The sequence below is a fragment of the Eulemur rufifrons genome, chromosome 7 (assembly GCF_041146395.1).
Source record: "Eulemur rufifrons isolate Redbay chromosome 7, OSU_ERuf_1, whole genome shotgun sequence".
Classification (NCBI taxonomy): Eukaryota; Metazoa; Chordata; class Mammalia; order Primates; family Lemuridae; genus Eulemur; species Eulemur rufifrons.
In genome coordinates this window covers 124,063,678-124,088,855 of record NC_090989.1, presented here as the reverse complement: position 1 = coordinate 124,088,855, position 25,178 = coordinate 124,063,678, and the positions used below count along the sequence as shown (strand labels likewise).

Here is a 25,178-nt window from a genome sequence, read left to right as displayed (position 1 = left end):
GGAAGGTGAATACTTTGCAGAGGGTCCTGAAGGGTTTTAAACATCTTAGGGAAAGTTGTCATCGATTAATCAGATGCAAGAAGCTAAAGAAAAATGTGATAAAGAAGAAGTAAAAGGAAATGCTCCCATCTTTGAGTGCTTTCCTTCCCCTTGCCCGTACACATATTTAAGGTTTAATTTCTTCCTAGTCTCATTGGGGTTCCATTCTCTATTCCTTCTTCCTTGTCTCCTGCCTAGCTGAGGCAAACCACTTTATATTTCAAAAACAGTTGTAGGAGAGAATCAGAGTTAGGGGAGAGCATGGGCTCTATAGCACCTCTTAAACATGTTATAAAATTCTTTGAGGCATTTAGGAGAGTGCCTTGCTTTGCTTTTCAGACGCCAACTGACAAGGCCTTGTATTTTGGCAGGAATTTTCTGCTTGGCTGACTTTGGGCTTTGAAATTTTGAAGTACAGTTGAATGTGGAATCATATTAGACACAATTTCTTTAAAGGATGGCAGCTTAAAAACAACTAGATGCCATAATACACAAGACAGATCCAGTCTGTCTTTTACCCTGTGGCATACACAGTTATGGTGATGTTAGAATTGGGTGTCTGTGGAAAGTGCATAGCAGATCAAGTCTCCATACATGGAATGGTAACAGGGATCAAAGATCTGATCAAGTCCTTCTCTAAGCGAAGCAATTATAACAATTCTATCTGTTCTCTTCAAAGAGAACCTCAGCAAATCAAAGTCAATTGAGAGTCCAAATACATACTTATTTTCAAATAATTTCTGAAGTACACATAAAGATGCTTTTCATGCAGTCTCTTTTCTTTGTTCTTGAAGTCCTCTGTGTGCCATCAGTGATCCTTTGAAATTTGGAACCAATGTTATCTCCTGAAGCAATTATTATACAGTACAGAAAATGGACTTTTTAAAAACACTTTATGAGGATATTCTCACAAATCCTGTACTGCAGTGAGGCATGGCTGTATTTTACTTACTCATTTAAGATTACTTTGAACGTTCCTTTCAATTTCCTTTTTAATAAGAAGACATACTTGGAATAGTTCCCCATGAAAGCCATTTATCAAGGAAAATAGGTCAATTAATCATCAGCTCTAGGTTGCAAACACAAATACACACACACACACACAGACACACTTAAACACATACAAAAAACTGGAGGAAAAAAGAAAAATGATTTATTGAAATACCTCGATTTGGGAAGTTTACCTTTTATTTTTTTGAAGCGTGAATTCTTTCATCATGTGCTTTCTTAGATTTTATTCTTTTAGGAAATTCAAATTCATAAAATCACAGCACTTTTAAAGCTAGAAGAGAACTTGGAAGTCATTCAAGCCAACACTTTTAATTTTGAGATGAGAAAACGAGAAGGACTGGAGTAGGGTAAGGTAAGTGGGATACCCTGGGTGCAAAATCAAAGGAGACACTCACTCTCAGCTGCCAATGAAGTGAGCACCTTCAGTTTTGTACCCTAGGTATCCCACTTGACTCACCTAGTCATGGCCCCGAAACTGAGGCCCACGGAAGTTAAATGCTTTGCCCAAGGTTATCTGGCTTGTTGATTCAGAGCTGTTTTTCTAATCCCAAGTTACCTTTCTGAAGTTTAAAAATGGTATCACGCTTAAGAAAAAAGATTAGGTAGGTAGACTTCTTTCCAAATAACGTTTTAAATAAGAATATTGTTTCATCTGTGGTAGTGATATTCATATTTCCTTCTGTCAGCTTCTCATGAATTGTTAATTACCTTCCACAAGGACTTCAATGAACCAACTTCAGAGAACCTGCCTGAGTCTCAGCCTATTCCTTTCCTGAACCTCGGTGAACTTGAGTCAAGTGTAGAGGACACTACAGCTGACCTTGGACATCAAGGTATGTGTTTACGTCAGTTTTCAGAAGGGTACTCTCAGCTGCTACATGAGTTGGTGGCTCTGCAGTTGGGCCTGGCTGGCCTCTGAGAGAAGCCCTTGATGTATGTGATCACCTGCCATTGGTTTTCCAGGGCTGGGTTGTAAACAGGATGGAAAGCTGAGAAGCCAAGAGTTTTTCTGTGCTCTCCATCTTCTTTGTAATAGTGAGGTGGAGTTGGAAACTCATACTGGGTGAGGGACCTCGTCTGGGTGTGTTAAACAGTGTTGTCCTTAACCTGACTTCAGAATAGTGTAGAACTCTGAGTGCTCTGAAGCACAGTGTTTCCCTGTTCCCCTGGCCCTCATAAATTTAAGTTGAAGAAATTAAGCCAGGCTAATGTGTCGTCATTACCAGAAAATAAAAGTGCTCAGTGCTGTCACCTAAATGCAGTATATACACCATAGCTTATTGGTTAAAAGCTTTAGAGTAAAACATTTGGCTGTATTAGGGAAGCCTCTGGCAACATAATCTCTCTAGGTCTCAGTTTTCTCATGAAACAAGAGCAATATCTCCTTTCATGGTTGTTATGAAGAGCAAATGAGACTAGGCATGTGGCTTGCTCTTAGCTCAGTGTCCAGCACGTAGTCATCACTGAAGAAGGAGAACTAGTTAGGACACAATGGGCAGGGAAGGGTTATGAATGTGGGGCCCTGCTCAGTCATGTTCACCAGTCTCCCTAGTGTCTAGAACAAAGTGCTGGGGACATTATAGGCACTCAATAAATAATTCTTGAATGAATGAATGAGTAGATGAATAAATGAATGAATGCTATGTGAGTCTGGACCTCTGAGAAGCACACGCCCAGATGGGATGAAAATTGCAAGGTTATTTTTAGGGAAAATGCCTACATAAAAGGAAATAGGAAGGGAGCTAGAAAAGGTGGAGCGAACTGTCAGACCATGATAAAAGTCTTATTCCAAGTGAAAAGAGAGGCTTGGTGGAAGTGTACTAGTCTGCTATGTAGTCAAAGGTAGCCAGGGCATCAGGAAGTCCTCAAGCAAAGTCAGCCATCAGAGACCTGCCTTCCTATCCCCAGCAGTGGCCCATGGGGAGGCATAGTAGCCTCTGAAAGAATGTAGGGATGGATTTCGGAACATGGCAACTGGGATCCTTGGCTAATTGCGCTCCCTACAGTGGGAAGTCTGCGAGGTGCATCCTCATGGCTGCACAATGATATAGCAACTCTCTTTGGCAGTAGTTGGTTCTCTTTTCAAAGTGAGAATTAAGGTAGTGAAGCTCAGATTGTCTGGTTACCTCAGCCCAAATTTGCAGTTGAGGTCTTCCTGATAGAGTGTCTAGAGCTTGTGCTGCCTCCTTCAGCTGCGTGGAGACTAGCACCTGAAGCTCTTTAGGTTGGCATTTGCCAGCTTTTAAAATGGTGCTGTGGAAGCCATCTTGTAACAGACGTCATTGACAAACACATGTGTGTAGAAGATGGATTTGTGCCTTAGACCTATTTATTTTTTTAATATATTGTTAGTTTCCAAAAGTAAAATTTGGAAGCATAGCAATATCCCATGGGGCTTTCTTTCTAAGAATACAAAACTGAGAAAGGCCATTGTGTAGTACCTGATATGTGTGCTTGTGCTCTGCTGTAGGACAGAGCCATCACTATGTATAAATAGGAAGCCCCAGGATAGGATATTGAATGGGTGGTCTAGACCAAGAAGTCTGGGCCCAGCTCCTGGCTTCAAATAAGAAAAGTACTTATTACTGTATTTCATAGGTGAGAAGCCAAAGACATTAAGTAATTTGCTCAAGGACCCTAGAGCTCTTGCTTTCTCATCTGGCACCCTTTCTACATCCCCCAAGGTGTATGTATCTGGAGGTGGTGGGTAGGAGCAATAGACTTGTAAGAAAAAGACAAACATGTCAAGTGAATTGCACTTTCAAAAGGCAGAGAGTCTTTGTTATGTCTTTGTGCTAATTTTTGTGAATTATAATAGTCAAATTACGCCTAAGCTAGCCCTAACCACAGGTTCCAGCTGCTGTAGACTCAAACTGGTATCCTCATTACTTCTTGTTTTGTCTTTTGTCATGGAGGTTTCAATATGGTAGGCAATATATTGATTTACCAGCCAAACTGGAAGTGAGCAATTCTACTCCTTTGACCACCTCATTCCTGCTATAAGGAAACACTACTTAGGTCTCCATAATAAGCTGTAAGATAAAAAAACCCTCACACATAGTAGTTTTAGGTAGACCAGATGCTTTGTAAAATACTTTAGATACTTCCCTTATTTTCTATTTCTTTACAAATTCATATTTTCTAAATGCTATCTTTCTTAACTATTAAATCAAAAAGAACTATGAAAATGTCAACCTTAGGCTTTGATAAATTATTAGAATGATGGGCAACTATAAAATGATTAGTGATAACATAGCTTAATTATAAAATTTTGCGTCATAAGACTTCAATTTGTTAGCTGAACACTGAAGTGGTTAATTATTTTCCCAATGCTCTTTGCCTTTTAGAAGATCCAACTCCAAACTTTCAGTACCCAGAGGAAGTTTTTGTTTATTTTTTATCTATCATGTATATGTAAAATAAAATTACACAGTGATCTTTTCAAAGCTCCTACATGAAATGTTTAATCAGTCTTTGATGTTGAATTGGAAAATTCCCTCTGGGGTGTGAGGAGTTAGTTGCAGAGAAAAAAGATAGGATAAGACTTATTATTTACATTTGATATGCATATAGCAGATTTAATCTAGCTAAAGTCAAGGGTAACCATTGTGATCAAATGAGAAAGTACAACTGGAATGTTAAAGAAATTATCACTATTTAGTTCCTTATATTTAATGCTGATGATCTTTTATATGTTAATTTTTACTAGGCACTTCCTTGCACTCTAGCCTTATTTTTAGCAACTCGCAGCTGAGTTCTCCGCTGTGTGGGCATGGAGAACCTGCGGCTTCAGGACTACATGTGGCCTTCTAGATCCTTGAGTGCAGCCTTTTGACTGAATCCAAATTTTACAGAATAAATCCTTTTAATAAAGGGATTAATAAAGGGATTTGTTCTGTGAAGTTTGGATTTGGTCAAGAGGCTGTACTTGGGGATCTGGAGGGCCACATGTGGCCTTGAGGCCTCAGGTTCCCCATCCCTACGGGAGCCATTCAGATGTGGAGACTGCAGTGAAGTAAGATCTTGGCTGCCTGCCCATAGCCTGACCAGCTGTCGTCTCTTAATTTCTCTTTCAGTCACTCCTTGAGTAAGTCCTGAGCCCTTTCCCAGTGCTAGTGAAAGTTCTGACCTCAAGGGGGTTGTACTTTGCCTGTAGGAACTTCAAATGCCCTTTTCAGTTGTGGGCTACTCTATGACTTATGATGTAACCTCTTCCTTTTATTTTTATTTACTTATTTTTTTTGAGACAGAGCCTCATTCTGTTGCCCGGGCTAGAATGCTGTAGCGTCAGCCTAGCTCACAGCAACCTCAAACTCCTGGGCTCAAGTGATCCTTCCAAGTAGCTGGGACTACAGGCACGCGCCACCAAGCCCGGCTAATTTTTTTTTTTTTTTTTTTTGTATATGTTTTAGTTGTTTGGCTAATTTCTTTCTATTTTTAGTAGAGACGGGGTCTCGCTCTTGCTCAGGCTGGTCTAATCTCTTCCTTTTAAATGTTCAAGTGGAAATAAGGTGAATTGAACTCTGTTAAATATGATATATTTTTATTATTTTAATTTTAAAAAAGAAAACCTCTACTCACTCAGCAATTCCACTTTTAGATAGTTACTTGAAAGAAATGAAAGCATGTCTATAAGAAGATCTGTACACAAATGTTCTTAGCAGTTTTATTCATAAGTACTAAAAATATGAGACAAGTCAAGTCCATCAACAGATGAATGGATAAACAAACTTGTATTCTGTCCATGCAATGTGTGCTGCTTGGCAATGCAATGGAACGGACTACCAGTACACACAATATGGATAAATACAACAGACATTATACTAAGTGAAAGAAACCTCACGTAAGAGTTCATACTGATGATTCCATATCTGTGAGGTTCTAGAAACGGTAGTACTTATCTATAGTGATAGAAACGAGGCCTGTGGTTGCCTGGGGGTTGTATTGGTGGGAATTGACTCCAAAAGGGCACAAGGGAACCTTTTATTGGTGATAGAAATGTTTGAAAATTTGATATCTTTATTGTGGCGATGGTTACCCAGATATGTATATTTGTCAAAACTCATTGAACTCTATGCTTTAATTGGGTGCATTTTATTGTCTATAAATTATACCTCATTAAAGTTAATAAATTAAAAATTTTTTAAAGTGTCTAGAATAAAGAAAACATCATGAGTAATTCTTATCTGTCTTTGTTTTAACTGATGAATGGCCAAGAGAGATGTGGGTGAAGCTGTGGAGATAGAAAGCAACTGGCAAGATGTCTAGATGTCAGTTGGGACACAAAGTCCTTAGTCCAGAAAATAATCATGGGGTTTGGGGTTTTCATCTAACATCAGCTGAACAACATTGTCTTCCACAGGAGTGTTAACAGAGATTTAGAGCCTTCTCTCAGGAGGACAATTGGCTATTTAGAGATCAGGTAGGGATTCTTTATCTGCTCTCTCTTCAGTCTTTATAGGTGCAGGGCTCACATTTGAGTAGCAGGTCTAAAAGGACCTCATGCCCACTAAAGCAGCCTAAGCTAATGGGACAAAAGCTGATAGCCTAGACTACAAAACCCAGCCCAAGACAGAGAAGCTGGTGGAACTGCCTGGCTCTTTAGCCCTCAGAAAAGAAGACCAAATGCTGAGGGTCACTTTTACACTCCTAGATTGCCCATCACTTCCAGAGCTTTAGATGTCTATAAGACTTGATACATAAACATAATTTATTTCATATCTGTCACATATTCCACAGTTACATTTATATTTCATTATAGTGTATCCACCTGACTCTAATTTAATTTACTCCCAGGAATAAATATTTTCTGAGTTTTAGAGGATAATTAAAATGAATCTGTCAAGCTTGGTGGTTCATGCCTGTGATCCCAGCACTTTGGGAGACCAAGATGGGAGGATCATTTGAGGCCAGTAATTTGAGACCAGCCTGGGCAACATAGACCCCATCTTTACAAAAATAAAAATAAAAAAAATTAGCCAGGTGTGGTGGTGTGTGCTTTTAGTCATAGCTACTCAGGAGGCTGAGGTGGGAGGATCCCTTGAGCCAGGAATTTAAGGCTGCAGTGAGCTATGATCATGCCCCTATACTCCAGCCTGGGCAACAAAGTAAGACTCTGTCTCTAAAATGAATGAATGAATGAATGAATCTAATATTGAATGAAGTTGTACTGATTCTCCACCTGAGGCATATTTAATAATTTAAAATGTTCCTTCTAGTATGACAAGCCTCTAACTGAAATTTAAAAGATTATAACCAATTTGAAAAGTTAAAGTAGATACAAATTAACACCTGCACAACCAGGTACTTCACGTGGCATCCTGAGTAAGCATAAAAGAAATAGGGTGAAGAGGGGGCAGTGAGTCCCTAGAACACCAAGTATTCATGGGAAAATCAGCACCCATGGATCTCTGAAATAAGCTATTCACCTGGGAAGGTTGTATGTAATCCCATGGTCCATCTCTTAGCTAAATATAAATTATACAGTAGTTTTTTTTTTTATTTCATCTTATTGTTATGGAGGATACAGAATTGCAGGTTACATATGTTGCCCATGTACCGCCTTTCCCCCCAAGTCAGAGCTCCAGGTGTGTCTGTTCCCCAGATAGTACGAGTTGCACCCATCATGTAGGTATATATCCCTCCCTTCCCCCCCCCTTCCCGAGTCAGCACCTTCAAGTGTTACCATTCCCCAAACGGTGCGCAATGCACTCATTGTGTAGGCATACACCCATCCCCTCCCCCACCCCCCACCTCAGTCTGATATCCGATTGGTGTCGTTCCCAGATGTGTATTTAGGTGATGATCAGGGAAACCAATTTTCTGGTGAGTACATGTGATGCTTGTTTTTCCATTCTTGGGATACTTCACTTAATATAATGGGTTCCAACTCTCTCCAGGAGAACCATAGAGATGTCGTATCTTCATTATTTCTTATAGCTGAGTAATATTCCATGGTATACATATACCACAGCTTACTAATCCAATCATGTATTGATGGGCATTTGGGTTGTTTCCACATCTTTGCTATTGTGAATTGTGCTGCTATAAACATTCGGGTACATGTGTCTTTGTTACAGAATGACCTTTTTTCCTTTGGGTATATGCCCAATAATGGGATTGCTGGATCAAATGGCAGATCTACTTGAATCTGTTTAAGATACCTCCATACTGCTTTCCACAGGGGTTGCACTAGTTTGCAGTCCCACCAGGAGTGTATGAGTGTTCCTGTCTCTCCACATCCACGCCAACATGTGTTGTTTTGGGTTTTTTGATAAAGGCCATTCTCACTGGGGTTAAGTGATATCTCATTGTGGTTTTGATTTGCACTTCTCTGATGATTAGGGATGTTGAGCATTTTTTCATATGTTTGTTAGCCATTCTTAAATTAAAAAGCTTCTGCACAGCCAAAGAAACAGTCCAGAGAATAAACAGACCACCTACAGAATGGGAAAAAATTTTTGCATACTACACATCAGATAAAGGACTGATAACAAGAATCTATTTAGAACTCAGGAAAATCAGCAAGAAAAAATCAAACAACCCTATCAAAAAGTGGGCAAATGACATGAATAGAAAATTATACAGTAGTTATGAAACTAAAGGCCATGTGCTGGCAGGGCAGAGAGCATCCTTAAGTGGCCTTACTTGGCCCATCGTGGTTCAGTTTTGGAATGAATCAATTAAGCAGAAAATTAAATAAGCTTCAATCATGGCATTAAGGTTGGATAGAACACAAACATAATAGAGTAAAATCTTATATAATGTGTGTTTCAGACAGTGTTTTGGACAAAGCCATGGTATGGTTTTCCTTTAGTTGATGAATTTATTTTCTTTGCATGCAAGTTTCACATCTGTTCTGAGATTTTCTACCAGGACTTTTGATTAATCTCCATGATCATTTTTCTCCTTTCTTAGAACATACCCTATGCTGCCTTATGGCAGTGAGATTGTATACCTGACTCATGCTCTATCCTGGGTTTTAAAACTGGGATGTCTTTGTTAACAAGTCTTTTGAAAAACACTTTTAAAATCAACACAGTAGATAGTTATGTTGTAAAGATTATAGATACATGATAAACAACAACATAAAAACCTGTCTAAATCTCATTCAAATAAGTATAGTCATGTGTCACTTAATGGCAGGGATACTTTCTGGAAAATGCATGATTAGGGTGATTTGGTCCTTGTGTGAAAATCATTGAGTGTACTTAGACAAACCTAGTAGGCTTCTGAAAAGCCTACTATGCACCTAGGCTGTATGGTGTAGTCTGTTGCTCCTAGGCTATAAACCTGTACAGCATGTTACTGTACTGAATACTGTAGGTAATTATAACACAATGTTAAGTATTTTTGCATCTAAATATGTCTAAACATAGGAAAGGTACGTAAAAATGCAGTATAAAAGATAAAAAATGGCACACCTGTATAAGACATAGGGCACTTACCAGGAGTGGAGGTTGCAGGACTGGAAGTTGCTCTGAGGGAGTCAGTGAGTGAGGAGTGAATATGAATGCCTAGGACATTACTGTACACTACTGTAGACTTTATAAAGTGTACACTAAATTTATAAAAAAAATTTTTCTTCAATAACAAATTAACCTTAGCTTGTTGTAAATTTTTTACTTTATAAACTTTTAATATTTTAACTTTTGAATCTTTTGTAATAATACTTAAAACACAAACACATTGTATAGCTGTACAAAAATATTTTCTTTCTTTATATCCTCAGTCTTTAAGCATTTTTCTATCTTAACACTTACTTTTTTTTTTTTTTACTTTTTAAACTTTTTCTGTTAAAAACTAAGACACAAACATACACATTAGTCTCAGCCTACATGGGGGCAGGATCATCAGTATCACTGTCTTCTGCCACCATATACACTGGAAGGTCTTAGGAGCAATAGCATAAATAGAGCTGTCATCTCCTGTTATAACAATTCCTTCTTCTTGAATACCTCCTGAAAGAACTGCCCTTGGCTATTTTCCAAGTAACTTTTTTTTTATAAGTAGAAGGAGTACATTCTAAAATAACAATAAAACACATAGTATAATAGATAAACTAGTAACTTAGTCATTTATTATCATTGTCAAGAATTATGTACTGTACATAATTGTGTGTGCTGTACTTTTATATATGACTGTCAGTGCAGTAGGTTTGTTTACACCAGCATCACCACAATCACAGGAGTAACATGTTTTGCAACAGTGTTATGATGGCTATGACATCACTAGGTGATAGAAATTTTCAGCTGCCTTATAATGTTATGGGAACATCATCACATATGTGGTATGTCATTAACCATTATGTGATGCATGACTGTACTTGTACTTTAAGATTGCTCTTGTTTGTCTGTCTCTCTTCCAAAATTCAGGTGTTGGTAATGTGATAGGATTAAGAGATAAAGTCATTAAGACGTCATTAGGTCATGAAGCATCCTTCCTCATGAATGGAATTAGGTGCCCTTATCAAAGGGCTTGATGAAAGGAGTTCATCCCTCTTGCCCTTCCTCCTTTCACCATCTGAGGATACAGCGTTCCTCTACTCCAGAGGATGCCGCGATAAGGTGTCATCTTGGCAGCAGAAAATAGCCCTCACCAGACAACCAAACCTGCTGGTGCCTTCATCTTGGACTTCCCAGCCTCCAGAACCATGAGAAATAAATTTCTGTTCTCTATAGATTACTCAGTCTGTGGTATTTTGTTATAGTAGTACAAATAGGCTAAAAAAAAAAAAAAAGAGGTAAAACTTGTAACGATAGTTTTTTATGCAGACTCAAGGAGAGTTGTATGTATCTCAAAAATCTTAGCTGGAAGTGCTCTGGGGAGTTGGGTTGCTATTCATAGTAGCCAGAGTCATGACAAGGACACTTAACGCCTGTATGCATGTGAAGAGTTTGAACAATTATATTTCATGAAATTTCGGAGTGGTGAAAAAGCAGTATCTCTAAATACATTATATAATATGGGAACATAAATTTGTTACTAAATTAATATAAACAGAAATTCATATTTCATTTATTTTCCTAAAAGTTTGATGTTCAAGTCTGATATTCTTATTAGAAAATGGGACAAGTTTTAAAATTTTCTAGGTTTTTTATAATTAGATATGTGATATTTCATCCAGTCTAAAATATATACTTTTACACATTTTAACATCTCTGAAATTGAAATGCATCTTGAAACAGATGATGTATCATAATTTAATGGACAGTGTTTTTTATTAGTGATACATAATGTAATGGTGCATTTTTAAATTGATAGTGTCTTTGATTAAATAAAATACAATATGGTATTTCTCAACTGTATTGGTCAGGCTAGGCTAGACTTGCTGCTGTAACAAATAACACCTATTGACTTAGGTAACAGAGGGTTTATGTCTCATTCCCATAAAGTCCAGTGTGAGTAAAGAATTGATCTAGGGCAGATCTTCCCTATTCAGTGACTAAGTTTCTCCTGGTCTCTCCTGTTTTGTGCTACCACCGTCTCAATGTCTGGCTTTCAATGTTCTCACACCACAGCAGCAGAAAGAGTAGATTGGAGGAAGCATGCTCACGTGCAAATTCCTCACCTGGAAATCACTTCTTCTCAATTTCATTGACTAAAACTAGTCAGGCATGGGAAGAGGGGTCTTTGCCCAAGGAGGAGAGAATCAGATATGGATTGAACACCCATGATTTCTATCACAGCAGTCTATCTTAGTTACCTGACTCTAAAGTTAGGGTAATGAACAAAACCCAAGTAGATAATTGAATGGTACGAAGTCTACGTTTCAATAAGATAGACTAATCCATTTATTTGTTTTCAAAAGAATGCATTGGCTTGAACCAAATATTAACCAAAATAAACTTATTTCTTCATATCACATCACAAAGCTGATGACAAAAACAATGTATTTTTTAATCTTTATATTTTATGATTAAGCCTGAAAAGCAAAACTTTTAATTTATGTGAAGCATTTCTTAAATTGGTTCTTAAATCTCTTAATTCAGTCATTAATATGTAAAATTCTATATTGGGGCCATATGAGGCCTTGCCAAAGCTGCACTGGTGGACAGGTTTATATTTGTAAGGACAATATTTACAGTCTGTCTTAGCTCCTCTTTTCTATCAGCTGAAGAAAGCTATTGTGGTAGGTAGAAGAATGGGCCCCAAACCTGTCCACTTCCTAATCTCTGGAAGCTGTGAATATGTTAGGTTACATGGCAAGAGGGAATGAATTAAGGTTGCAGATGGAACAAAGGTTGCTAATTAACTGACTTTAAGATAGGGAGATTATCCTGAATATTTAGATGGGCTCAAGGTCACAAGAGTTCTTAAAAGTGGAAGAGGGAGGCAGAAAGGGGAGAACTAGAGAGATGAAAGCATGAGGACTTGGCCTGGCATTGCTGGCTCTGAAGTTGGAGGAAGGGAGCCATGAGCCAGGGAAAGCAGGCGACCACTAGAAGCGGGAAAAGGCAAGGAAATGGATTTGCCCTCCCTAGAGCCCCAGAGAGGAAGGCACTCTGCCAACAGCTGGATCTTAGCTTAGTGAGATGTGTGTCAGATTTCTTATCCAGGGCTGTAAGATAACTTTGTGTTGTTTTAAGCCACTAAATTTGTAGTTATTTGTCACAGTAGCCAAAGAAAGCTAGAATAACTGTATTGGATTATATATACTTCCAGTCAGCTAACAACCATCTTTGATTCATACGCTGGTTTTTTGTTGAAGTGACTAAAACATTTTGCTTTGTTGTTTAGGCCAGACTTCAGAGATTTGTGATAGGTGTTTAAATTAATATTTTCTGATCTTTGTAAAGGGACTTCTTGTTTTGTTTCGTGGCACTGAGGGCCACATCAGTACCAGGCACTAATTGTTTGTTATAGGTGGGAAAGCCTCTTAGAATCACACGTCAAGCTCTTTCATTATTTGAGGTGAAATAGCACATCTCTAGAAAAAAAAAAAAAAAACTTTTCTGGCAAGGAGCTATGGCAGCAATTTCTAATACCCTTTTGTCACTCATGACTAAGAGCAGTTTCCACTGACTTATCTTTTTCTCTTGCTTTCAAAGAAACCCTCTAAATAGAAAAATAAGAAACCCAAAAAAGATCCAAAATGATTGTCGTGTCTCATAGTAGTGTATATATGTGTGAGCAGTATAATGAATTTGACTTATTCTAAAATCAGTCAATTTTTCCGCATCTGCCTTCAGGGAAGTATGTTTGTGAAGTTGCCAGCATTTGCAGCTCACCAGGTAGATTTGTTTCTGAGCACACAGGATCCTTTATAAATCCATCTTATTGTGGGAATTTATTTATCTGAATGTGTGGTGTAAATTTACCTACCCAGCTTCACAGCTAACCTTGATCATCCTTTCCTGCTAACCCCTTCACTTATCTGGATTTCTTTTTTCTGGCCAATTCTCCTTTAAATTAATAGGAATCCTTCTATTCCTATGAAAGATTAGTTGGCAGAGTAAATATTTGTAGATAAGTTTAAGATGTCTGTAATCATTCATTGCATGCATTTGCACTGGGCATTTTGAGGCGTAGAGATCAAAGTGACTTTACTCTTTTTATATCTCAGATTAATTTTCTCTTTGGAATCTATGAAAAATGAACAAACTCAGCCCTCCTCCAAGCTTGATTCTGTATGACCTGTTTTCCTGGTGTCAAATAGGACGGGACTAAATCAACCCCCTTCCTTCTCTCTACCTCCCCACAATTCCATTTTAAGATATAATAATTTGATAGTTTGCATAAGCAGTTGATTATGAACATATGGTGTCTAGCTATATATTTAGCCTTCATTTATTTGTGAGATTACACATTTAAAACAAGACCAATCTTTATTCATGGCACCATGAAAGAGAAATTTTAGTGGTATACTTGAGAAGTCTGAAAGGTGACTACTGGTTGGGAAAAAGCAGGTTTTGGAAAATTTTTAAAAATGTTTTCCTTGGTCCCTTTATCTCTGTCCCATTGTTGAGGAGAGGGGATCAATGTCCTGACTGTGCTAACATGTTCACAGGCCGCGCTCTTACCTGTCCCTGGGAAGTGCACCATTCTTTGAAGCCATCATGATGTCATTCCATGCCACACCTCTTACTCTTTACTGTCAGTACATCCTGCGCCTACAATCCTTGCTCTCTCAGCTAAAAATTCCATCCAATAGGCATCATGGTGAAAGCATATATTTTCCACTACCTTGTCAATATTTATTGATTCAGACTGGGCATGGTGGCTCCTGCCTGTAATCCTGGCACTTTGGGAGGTTGAGGCGAAAGATCACTTGAGCCCAGGAGATCAAGGCTGCAGTGAGCTCCAACCTGGGTGACAGAGTGGGACCCCATCTCTAAAAAAAAAAAAAAACACCAGTGCTTTTTGTCTTAAAACAGCATACATTTCTTGCAGAGATAATTCAGCTGGGGAAACAGTAGAATAACAAGTTGCCAGAAGAGGCTAAATTGGGGGCATCAGTGTTCACCTATAATATTTTTTTCTTTTTTCTTGAGGAACATTATAATCTAATTTCACCGAACAGATACCAGAGAAGTGAAAAATAAATATGAAAATAAAGGAGTTCCTGAGATATGGGAATAGAATCCTCCATGCATACTTTTTGAGTCCCCTGGCCATTGCTTCTTTCCTTACATGGGTCATTAAATATGAAATGTCTGATTTCAAATCAAAAGTTTATTATATCTCTAACAAGAAGCAGAACAGTTAGTCACAATATGTGTCTAAACTATTGGCACAATTTTGTCATTTTAATGGTAGCTTGTTTATGCTGGCAGGGAAGAAGCCTGGAGAGCCAGTGGAGTGATGATGAAATCGTGAAAGGCGTTTTTCACAGCTTGTTGAGTATTGAATATTTTTTCTTGTAAGAAGTGGTGCAAAGTCTGGAAGAAGCGGTAGTCAGTTGGTGTAAGGTCTAGTGAATATGGTGGATGACAGAGAGTTTCTAAGTCCAGTCTCTGTAGTTTGAGCAGCGTTGTTTGTATGACATGTGGTCGAGTGTTGTCTTGTAAGAGGATTGGCCTGTCTCTATTAATCAGTTTCAGCTGTTAAATCACAAGCATCCTCATCATTTCATCCAACTGGTTATAGTAGACATCTCCTGTAATCTATTGACTAAGTTTTCTGAAGCTGGAGTGGATAATGCCAGCGCTGGACCACCAAACAGATACCATTAGCTTTTTTTGATGAATATTCAGTTTTGGACTGTGTTTTGGCACTTCATCTTTATCCAACCACTGTGCTGAACGCTTGCGATTGTCAAAAAGAATTCATTTCTTATCAAATGGAACAATACAATGTAGAAATGGTTCACCTTTATGTTGTGGGAGCAAAGAAAGGAAAACTTCAAGATGATTTTTCTTTTGATGCTTATTTAATTTATTTAGTACCCATCTATCCAGCTTTTTTACCTTGTTGATTTAAATAGTCTAATACTGGAATAGTAACATCAAACCTTGTTAGCTTATGCATAGATTGAGACAAATTCATTTCCAGTACTGTTTTTAGTTTATCATTATTCACCTTGGTCTCGGGTCGTCCACATGACTCATTTTTAAGATTAAAATTACCAGAATGGAACATTTTAAACCATCGACATACTGTGTGTTCATTAGCCAGATTGTTTCCAAACACTTTGTTGATATTTTGAGCTGTCTGTGTTGTATTGGTTTTACAATGGAACTCATATTTGAAGATAATATGAATTTTTGACTTATCTATGGTTGTACAAAAATTATTCTCAAAAAATTTGAAAGATAATCACAAGTCAAAACCTGCATTTGAAAGAATGAGGATGTACCTTTACAGTAAAAATAAAACAAGATTTGTCAAAATGAAATATCACAGATATGAACTGTCAAGCTTAGTACTTAAGGAAATCGGACATTTCATACTTAATAACCTAATAGCTACCCCTACATTTAAATAATCTCTTAGGTAAGCCATGAACCATACAAAAACATGGTTTCTTTTTCTGCAATAACCATAGAATAGTATTTAATTTAATAGAAGTGGCCACATCACCACAAAGTAATCCTCCCAGGCTCCTTAGTATATTTCCTGCCTGAGAATTAATGGGAATAAAAAGGTTGTATGAATTGCAGTCTGTGTTACAGGCGCACACTTGTTGATTTTGTCTGCAACAGTTTAGTCTCCCCATGGAATTGATGACAGCACTTTCCATGTGACAGAGCACGAGCAAATATTGGTTATTGGATTACTCTTTATTTTTTAAGAACAGGCCTCTATGTGAAAATACGTTTTAGTCGGCTAGGCACGATGGCTCACGTCTGTAATCCTAGCACTCTAGGAGGCCGAGGCGGGCGGATCGTTTGAGCTCAGGAGTTCAAAACCAGCCTGAGCAAGAGCGAGATCCCGTCTCTACTAAAAAATAGAAAGAAATTAGCTGGGCAACTAAAAATATACAGAAAAAATTAGCCGGGTATGGTGGCGCATGCCTGTAGTCCCAGCTACTCGGGAGGCTGAGGCAGAAGGATTGCTCGAGCCCAGGAGTTTGAGGTTGCTGTGAGCTAGGCTGACACCATGGCACTCTAGACAGGATGACAGAGCGGGACTCTGCCTCAAAAAGAAAGAAAGAAAGAAAGAAAGAAAGAAAGAAAGAAAGAAAGAAAGGAAAAGAAAAGAAAAGAAAAGAAAAGAAAAGAAAAGAAAAGAAAAGAAGAAAAGAAAAGACTTTTTAGTGGTTGTTTTGGCTGGGTTCTCTGGAAAGCAGACACCAAGACAGAGTTAGAAGTACAAGAGATGTACTGGAGGTAATCTGTTGAAAGAAAAATGTCAGAAGGATCAGGAGCAGGTAAAGAGCCTTTAGAATGTGATGCAGGTCTGATGCCCGTGAAAGGTAAGCAGGAAGGAAGGAGGACTGGGTAGGAAATCTCAGACTGCACTGGATCTCTGAGACAGCCTCAGTCAGCCCAATAGGCAACTCTGGTACAAAGATTTCCCATAGAGGAATCCTGTATTGGGCAGAAATGCTATGCCCTACTATCCCCCACTAGCTCAAATGCTCAACCCATCCCCACCATGCTGCAGCTGGAGACTGGAGGCTCACTGCACACCTTGCAGCTAATCAGCAGATTCTTGAAAGGAGATCTGAGAGGCACACCTCCATAGATGCCTCGGTGTTCATTTGAGCCATTCTGTATGCTTGAGATGATAAAACAGTATTTGGATAAACAGTCTATAATTCAGTTCTTTTCTCTAACTTACCTCCAATATGTTCAAAGTAAGAATGACTAAAATGTCTGGAATATTCCTAGGCATCTCAGAAAAATCCACTAAATTGGAAGCCACTGGTATAGTTGAAAGAGATTTGGGACGAGATTTTGTCTTTTCTTCACTTCTGCTGTTTGCCAGCTGTGTGGGCCTGGGTAAAAAAAATTAATATTTCCAAGCTTCAGTTTTCTCATCTGTATAATGGGAATAATAATACCCATTTTTGCAGGGGTTTAGTGTGGAATAAATTAAATGACACACAAAGAGCTTATCACAGTACATGAAACAGAAAGTACACAGCAATCTTTTACTAAAAAAGTATAATCAATGTCAAAGCAAGGTGTAATATTTTCTCCAGTTCCAAATAAAACCTTTTAAATGGTAATGAATAATATTTCAGTTTTTAACCACCCAGGAAACCTTCCAATTTTAGCTTATAAGCATCTTCACTGTATGAATTAAGTACAATTTGGAATGCAGTAATTTTTATTTGCTATAGCTTTTGCACTTATCAAAAATATAAAATCACTTTGGCTTAGTTCCACTTATTAAATTATGGTCTTGATGATATCTATCTGGGCCATTTAGTTTAGCACCAAGAGAAATTATCTTCTGTGTAAGGACTGTAGAGAGCTCCCAGAATTAGAGCCAAGTCCCTACAAATGTGTGCAGGGATAGAAAGAGGGAATGTGGACAACCGTGAATGGCCCCCTAATCCGTGCCAAGGAAAGCATGTCTAAATGGGCACCCTCCTGTTGGAGGGCTAGTGATGCTACTGTTATAGCCAGAAGTAGAAGCAGGAAAAAGTTCTTTCTTTGAATTATGCTCCTTTGCCAGCCATCCAGAACCCATAAACTGGCAGCTAAAATTTCCAGCTATTTTCTCTAAGGACATTATAAATGTAGATATCTTTTGTGCTAAGGAGCATAATAAGGACAAGAATATACATCACTTTTTCCACTACAGTCTCATTTGGGATTTAGGCCAAACTCAATGGATTAAAATGTAGAGCTTGGTGAGTATAACTATGAATTTTGCAATGGAAATATTCAGGTAATGCATGCAGCTATTTTAAGGGAACTCTCTGCTTTGGGTTGATAATGAAATCAGGTGATTTGCCTAATACATAGGGATTTGTTCTTCATTTTACCTCAGAGGCTATATGTATAAGTGAATTCTTGGTTTTAGACAAGTTGCTCTGAATTACTTTTATTATTTTCTGCTTTAGTTAGAACATAAAGAAATTCCAGCAGGCTGCTTTTTCATAGCACAGATTGCTTAGACAAGGCAAAGTCTGTGCTCATTTCAGATGAGTGTATGATATTGCCTCCCTTAGGGCTGCACCTGGCATTAGAATATTCCAGATAGGATTTAATTTGCGTGGTTTTATCATTTGTTTCTTATCACAAATCTATTGAGATAGGCAGGTCAGATTTATATTAAAGACAGGCATGTTCTAGAAATGATATATAGTGGCTTGTTCAAGACACTATTTTTTTTGACTACTGTATGTTGTAAATAGCTATAAGGTGTCTTCAGAAATTTTTTGGTTTATAAGAGATTTTATCAAAATAAAAATTAATTTGAACAGATTATCCTAATAACAATATAGTTCTCCTTTTTTTTTTTTTTTTGAGACAGTCTCACTCTGTTGCCCAGGCTAGAGTGAGTGCCGTGGCGTCAGCCTCACTCATAGCAACCTCAATCTCCTGGGCTTAAGCAATCCTACCGCCTCAGCCTCCCAAGTGCGTAGCTGGGACTACAGGCATGTGCCACCGTGCCCGGCTAATTTTTTTCTATATGTATTTTTAGTTGGCCAGATAATTTGTTTCTATTTTTTAGTAGAGATGGGGGTCTCACTCTTGCTCAGGCTGGTCCCGAACTCCTGACCTGGAGCAATCCACCTGCCTTGGCCTCCCAGAGTGCTAGGATTACAGGTGTGAGCCACCACGCCCGGCCCTCACTCCTTTTCTTAAGTGCCAGAGAAAAGGGTGAAGTCGTGGCTAGAAGGCTGGTATTGCTTACATCTTGGGTCTGCCCATAGAGTGGGTTCTGCCTGTGATGTCATTCATCTTATCAAGGTGGTGGAATGGCTGCTTTAAGGGAAGACAGGCTGGATGTAAGCCTCCACTTTGAGGGTCCCAGTCTAGTCTTGTCCATACTCAGGAGTGAGAGAGGTCTTAAAAATCTGAGTCTGGCCCCTCAGGGTGACCTGGCTTGTGTGTGTTCTGTGTCCAGGCTTTCCAATTGGGCTGCCTATCAAAATCCCTTTTAGAGATTTGAGAAATACAAATGCTATGGCCTCTGTTGTGTTACACTCTGATTTAGAAGGTCTTGATCAGAGGTTCTCAAACTACACTGTGCATGAGAATTAATTACCTGGAGCTTGCTAAAACACAGCTTGCTGGGCTCAGTGGTTTGCTGGAGCTGACTCCCACGGACTCTCAGAGCCTATTGTATGTATCTCTTTCTAAACTGTGTTCAGTGATATCATATGAGTAGCTTGAAGTTGGCCATGGCGAGAGAATTTATATCAGGGACATGGGCAAATACTACTAATCAGGGCTTCCCTCTCCCCAAGAGCTAGTTGTTAAACATTTGCCAGCACACCACTGGCGTAGCTCTGCCTCCAGAGCTTCTGCTTCAGTAGCTCTGGGGTAGAGCCCAAGAATTTGCATTTCTGACAAGTTCCCAGGTGATGTTAATGCTGCTTGTTTAAGAAGAACATACAGAAAGCAATTTGTCTAGAACTATACTGTCAAATTCTATAGCCACTAGCCACATGTGGTTATTTTAATTTAAATTAATTAAAATTAAATGAAATTTAAAAATGTATTCCTCAGTCACAGTTTAAGTACTTAATAAGTACATATGGTTAGTGGCTACCATATTGGACAGCACACTTGCAGAACATTTCATCATCGACGAAAGTCCTATTAGGCATCACTGCTCTAGGGTAAAATCTATGTATCTAAACTTTGTACAAGTTCCACCAGTGATTCTGGTGGGAAGCCTGTTTCAATAATCACTACAATTATTAAATGTTGGTCTTATATTTCGACTTAACAGCAAACTTACAAAAAATTCTATTTCCCTCATTTTCTAATTCTTACCTGGGAGGAGGGATTAGTTTGCTGAAATTCTCAAATACTGACAACATATGTTAATAACACTTTCCTTTTTTCATAGATGGGAACATTGAGGTACAAAGAGATAAAAGACAAAAGAGGTATTGTTGAACGAGGACCCAGCCCCAACTCTATAACTTTAAGTCCAGAGGTTTCTCCTCCAAGCTGTGACAGCTTTCCACTAAATAGGAAATGAGTACAGGTGTTTGGTTGAAGTCCTACCTCCAGATCATATCAGGGCCCAATACTGTGGTACATATACACTGCCTCAGACTAAACATGTGGCAGGTGAATGCCCTAAAGTTCACACAGATTGAAAAGATCTTTCCGAGTTTATCTAGTAACAATTTCCTCCCAACCAGTGAAGGACAAGACTTAAACCTATTAAAAGCCAATTGACCAAGTTAATGAGTCAGAAGTGTTCAAAACAGCCAATTATGCAAGAGGGAATACAATTTATAAAGAGGGAATACAATTTAACTAGAGGTGAGGGGTCAGGTGAAATAGCTAACAGTCATTAGGGACGTCTGGGAGCAAGCAGCCAAACCCTGAGTTAATGAGGGGTACACAGGCAGATATGGACTTGACCCTGGGAAGGACCAAGGGCTGGCCTGGGGTACCATCATGTGTGGGCGTGTCCCTTATGTGCAGTTGTGCAGTGTCCTGGTATAGAGAAGTGTGCTTTGTGAGTTCCCATCTCCAAGATGCTTCTGTGGCCTAAACAATGTCCATTTATTTCAGTTCGTTTATGACTGAAATTTTATATTTTTCACAATGATTAGAAAATAGCCAATGCTGTTTCTTTGTCCTCTAAAACTTTTATTATAATAGATTTTATTTTCTTAAGTGGCAATTTACCCCTCTGAGCTTCAAAAGCTGTTGCCTTGTGTGGTTCTATAGAAATCTTTTCAAAACTACCTGTTTTTCCTTCTTTCTGGGCTTCCTTTTAGCAATTTTACACTGCTGTTGTCCTTGTACTTTTGTAGGTACCCTTATATCCTTGAACCTTTGCATCCTAATGGACCTTCCTGCTCCTAGGCAATTGCGTCTCGTATCCTTCAGCAAAGCATTGCCTGTACACCATTTTCATCAACACTGAGCCTTCAACAAATACTTATCAGGCAGCTACTCTGCTGGGAAAAGGGAAGGCAGTAGTGAGCAAGAGACTTGGTTCTGGCCTGTAGGGCCTACAGTGACGTTTTCCTCTGTCTCAAATGTTTAATTACTTCTTGGAGTGGGTTGAATTGTGACCCCCAAAAGACGTGTCTCCATGGAACCTCAGAATGTGACCTTATTTGGAATAAAGATCTCCCATCTATGTACTAGCCAGGTCTGACCCTGCTTATCTTCCGAGATCAGATGAGATCTGGAATAAAGATCCTTGCAGATTTAATTAAGGTAAGGATCTTCAGATGAGATCACCTTGGATTACAGTGGGCCCTGAATCCAATGACAAATCTTTATAAGGTAAGAGAAAACAGAGACACACAAAAAAGGTGATGTAAAGAGATTATACTGATACATCTACAAGCCAAAGAACACCACGGATTGCTGATGGCTGCCAGAAGCTAGGAAGGAGGTGTGAAATGGATTTTCCTTCAGAGCCTCTAGGAGGGACCATCCTTGATTTTGGACTTCTGACCTCCAGAATTGTGAGAGAATAAATTTCTGTTGTTTTAAGCTACCAAGTTTGTGGTACTTTGTTACCAGCAGGCTTAGGAAACTAAGACACTCTCTGTCTTTGCTTGTTTGGGCTGCTGTCACAAAATACCATGGACTTGGTGGCTATAAACAACTGAAATTTGTTTATTAGAGTTATGGACACTGAGAAGTCCAAGATCAAGGCATTGGCAGATTCAGTGTCTGGTGAGGGCCCATTTCCTTGTTCATAAATGGCGCCTTCTCACTGCGTCCTCTCATGGTGGAAGGGGCAAGGCAGGTCTCTGGGGTCTCTCTCCTAATATTTTGAGAATATGCTGAAGGTAGGAAAGCTACAAACAGAGAGACCAATTATTGCCATAATCCAGGAATGAAACAATGGTACCTTGGACCAGTGTGATAGTGGTGGTGGGGCGATGAGAAGTGGTTGAATTCTGGATAGTGTTGTGTAGATATAGCTGATAGGATTTTCTGACACACTAGAAGGTAGGATGAGAGTGAAGGAGTAGAGTCAAGGGTAACACCAAGGTTTTTGGCCTGAGCTCTGGAAAGAATGGATTTGCCATTTGTTGAGATAGGGAGGACTTGGGAGAGGTCATACTGGAAGACAGTTATAAATATGAGAGGATTCAAGAAATGGAACACCTTTGAGTTCTTTCTGATTAAATATAGCCAATCAAGATTGAAAAGAGAAAATCTGCTAAATAGGATAAATGAAGTTCTGGTCAGTAGAATAATGTCTGCAGATTCTGAGGTTAGAATGTAACCAAAAAATTTCACATACTGCTAAATTGTCCTTTGAGTAAGAGGTAACAATAGACAGACATGGGCTTATAAGAATTTAGAAAATATAACACCTTTTAAAAATATTTACTGATAGTTTAATGAGAAAAATAAAAATTAAGAACTTAATAATTAAGAAATTGTGGTAAAAAGTATAGCAGGGGCATTGAATTCCTTGATCCAGGATAAAATTCCAGGATAATCCCTATTATAGAGACTAAATATCTCTAGGAATTATGGTTTCAGAATAAAATATAATTATTATAAATATTATAGACCTTAACAACATAAAAGTAACATATAACCAAAATTGGGAGGGAAAAGGAGATGCGTTTGTAAAAAGCCTTGGTGCACTGTCTTCCTTATCAGGAATGTTAGGGAGTAAATTAATATTATCTAAAAGTGAAACATATAGCCAATAAAACATATAATAACTCCAGCTTCATATTTTTTATAATTTATTCTTATCCTGACAGAGATATATTAGTAACTAATATCTTTTGTGGTAAAGAAACATTCATCTAAAGTTCAGGAATTACTCAGTTTCAGTTTATTCTTTGTTAATTAAAAATATTACATTTAATGCCTGGAAAAAATAACACTGTATTGCTTTCCTAATGCTGCTGTAACAAATTAACCCTAATTTAGTGGCTTAAATAATACAAACTGATTATTTTATAGTTCTGGAGATCAGAAGTCCAAAATTGGTCTCCTGGGGCTAAAATCAGGATGGCAGCCGGGCTGCCTTCCTTGCTGTTGCCAGCTCCTAGAGGATCCTGCATTTCTTGGCTTGTACCCCTCCTTTCCTTATCTTGAAAGCCAGCATCATTGGATCAGGTCCGTCTTATGCCACCATCTCTCTGGTTCTCTCTCTTCAGCACCCTCTCCCACTTCTAAGGACTCTCGTAACTACATTGGGCCCACCAAGATAATCCAGGAAAATCTCCCCATTTTTAAAGTCAGCGGGTTAGCAATCTTCATTCTATCAATCTTAATTCCCTTTTGCCACATAAGATAACATATTACAAGTTCTGGGGATGAGGATGTGAACATTTTGGGGCCTATTATTCTGTCTACCACAAATACTTTAAATACTGATAAAAATTTAAGTTTTTAAAAAAGTTAAAGACAGTCTTTTTGGTACTAGGACATCTTTACACTCTTAAAAATTGTTCAGGACATCAGAGCATTTATTTATATGGTTAATATCTGTAGATACATTCTGTATCTGAAAGTAAAACTGAGAACTTAAAAACTAGTAATTTAAAAATATGATAATAAATCTACTACATGTTAACATAAATAGCATATTTATCATAACATTGGATATGACAATGATTTCTTGGATATGACAGCAAAAACATGGGCAACAACAAAAAACAGGTAAGTTGGACTTAAAAACTTTTCTGTGTCAAAGGGCAGTAGCAATGGAATAAAGTGGCAACCCACAGAATGGGAGAAAATATTTGCAAAGCACATTTCTGATAAGGGATTAATATCCAGAATATATAAAGGACTCTTAAAACTCAACAACAACAGCAACAACAAAATAAACAGCCCAATTAAAAAATGGGCAAAAATTGTTCAGGACACCAAATAGCTTTTCTTTATATGGTTATATTATAAGTGTATACTATATCTGAAAGTAAAACTGAGAACTTGAAAAGCAGTCATGTAAAAATAACAATAATAAACTTATTACATGATAATATAAATAGCATATCTATTATGCAAATTAATTATATTTTCAAAAATAAAAAATATGCTGAGAAGACTGGTATTATTTTACATTTTTATAATTTTTTAATGACTGGCCTAATAGAAGGCAGCTGGATTCTCATATCTGCTTTGCATTTAGACTATTGTGACAGTACATGCCATGTAGTCTCTGTATACTAATGATATAGGACAAGAGTGAAAAAGGCACATAACAACTTAGTATTGTCATGAAATAGTTTAGCGTTTGGATTCGCTGAAAGCATCTCAGAGACTCCCAGGGGTCCTTGGACCATTCTTTGGGAATTACTGTTATAGGCATGAGGTGAAACACTGAAAGAATTGGCATTAAATATTCTGGGATATCATGAATAATTTCTCCATTTGTGCTACCCTATTAAACAATTTTTAATAAACTGGAAAAGGGATAATGAAGCAGTAGGAGCCCATTCCATGAATAGGGTGCTGTAAGGTAAAAGCCTTACTCTATTTGAATTTCATGGTTGTGAAATCATTAATAAGCAGAACTACTGTTTCCAGTATTATTGTAATACTCATAAAATTCTGTATTCTTACTGAGATGATGTACTTTTATACTTTAATCAATATCAT

The 25,178-nt window shown here is 38.1% G+C and overlaps 1 protein-coding gene across 3 annotated transcripts in view; it reads left to right on the top strand.

Annotated features, from left to right (window-relative positions):
* Positions 1 to 25,178, top strand: part of NEK11 (NIMA related kinase 11) — a 249,295-nt gene that overhangs the window by 103,591 nt on the left and 120,526 nt on the right. For all 3 annotated transcript variants that reach the window (XM_069473252.1, XM_069473250.1, XM_069473251.1), the window contains one exon: positions 1,769 to 1,883. In XM_069473252.1, the coding sequence (XP_069329353.1) occupies positions 1,769 to 1,883 (115 nt within the window). The remainder of the gene's footprint in view (positions 1 to 1,768; positions 1,884 to 25,178) is intronic.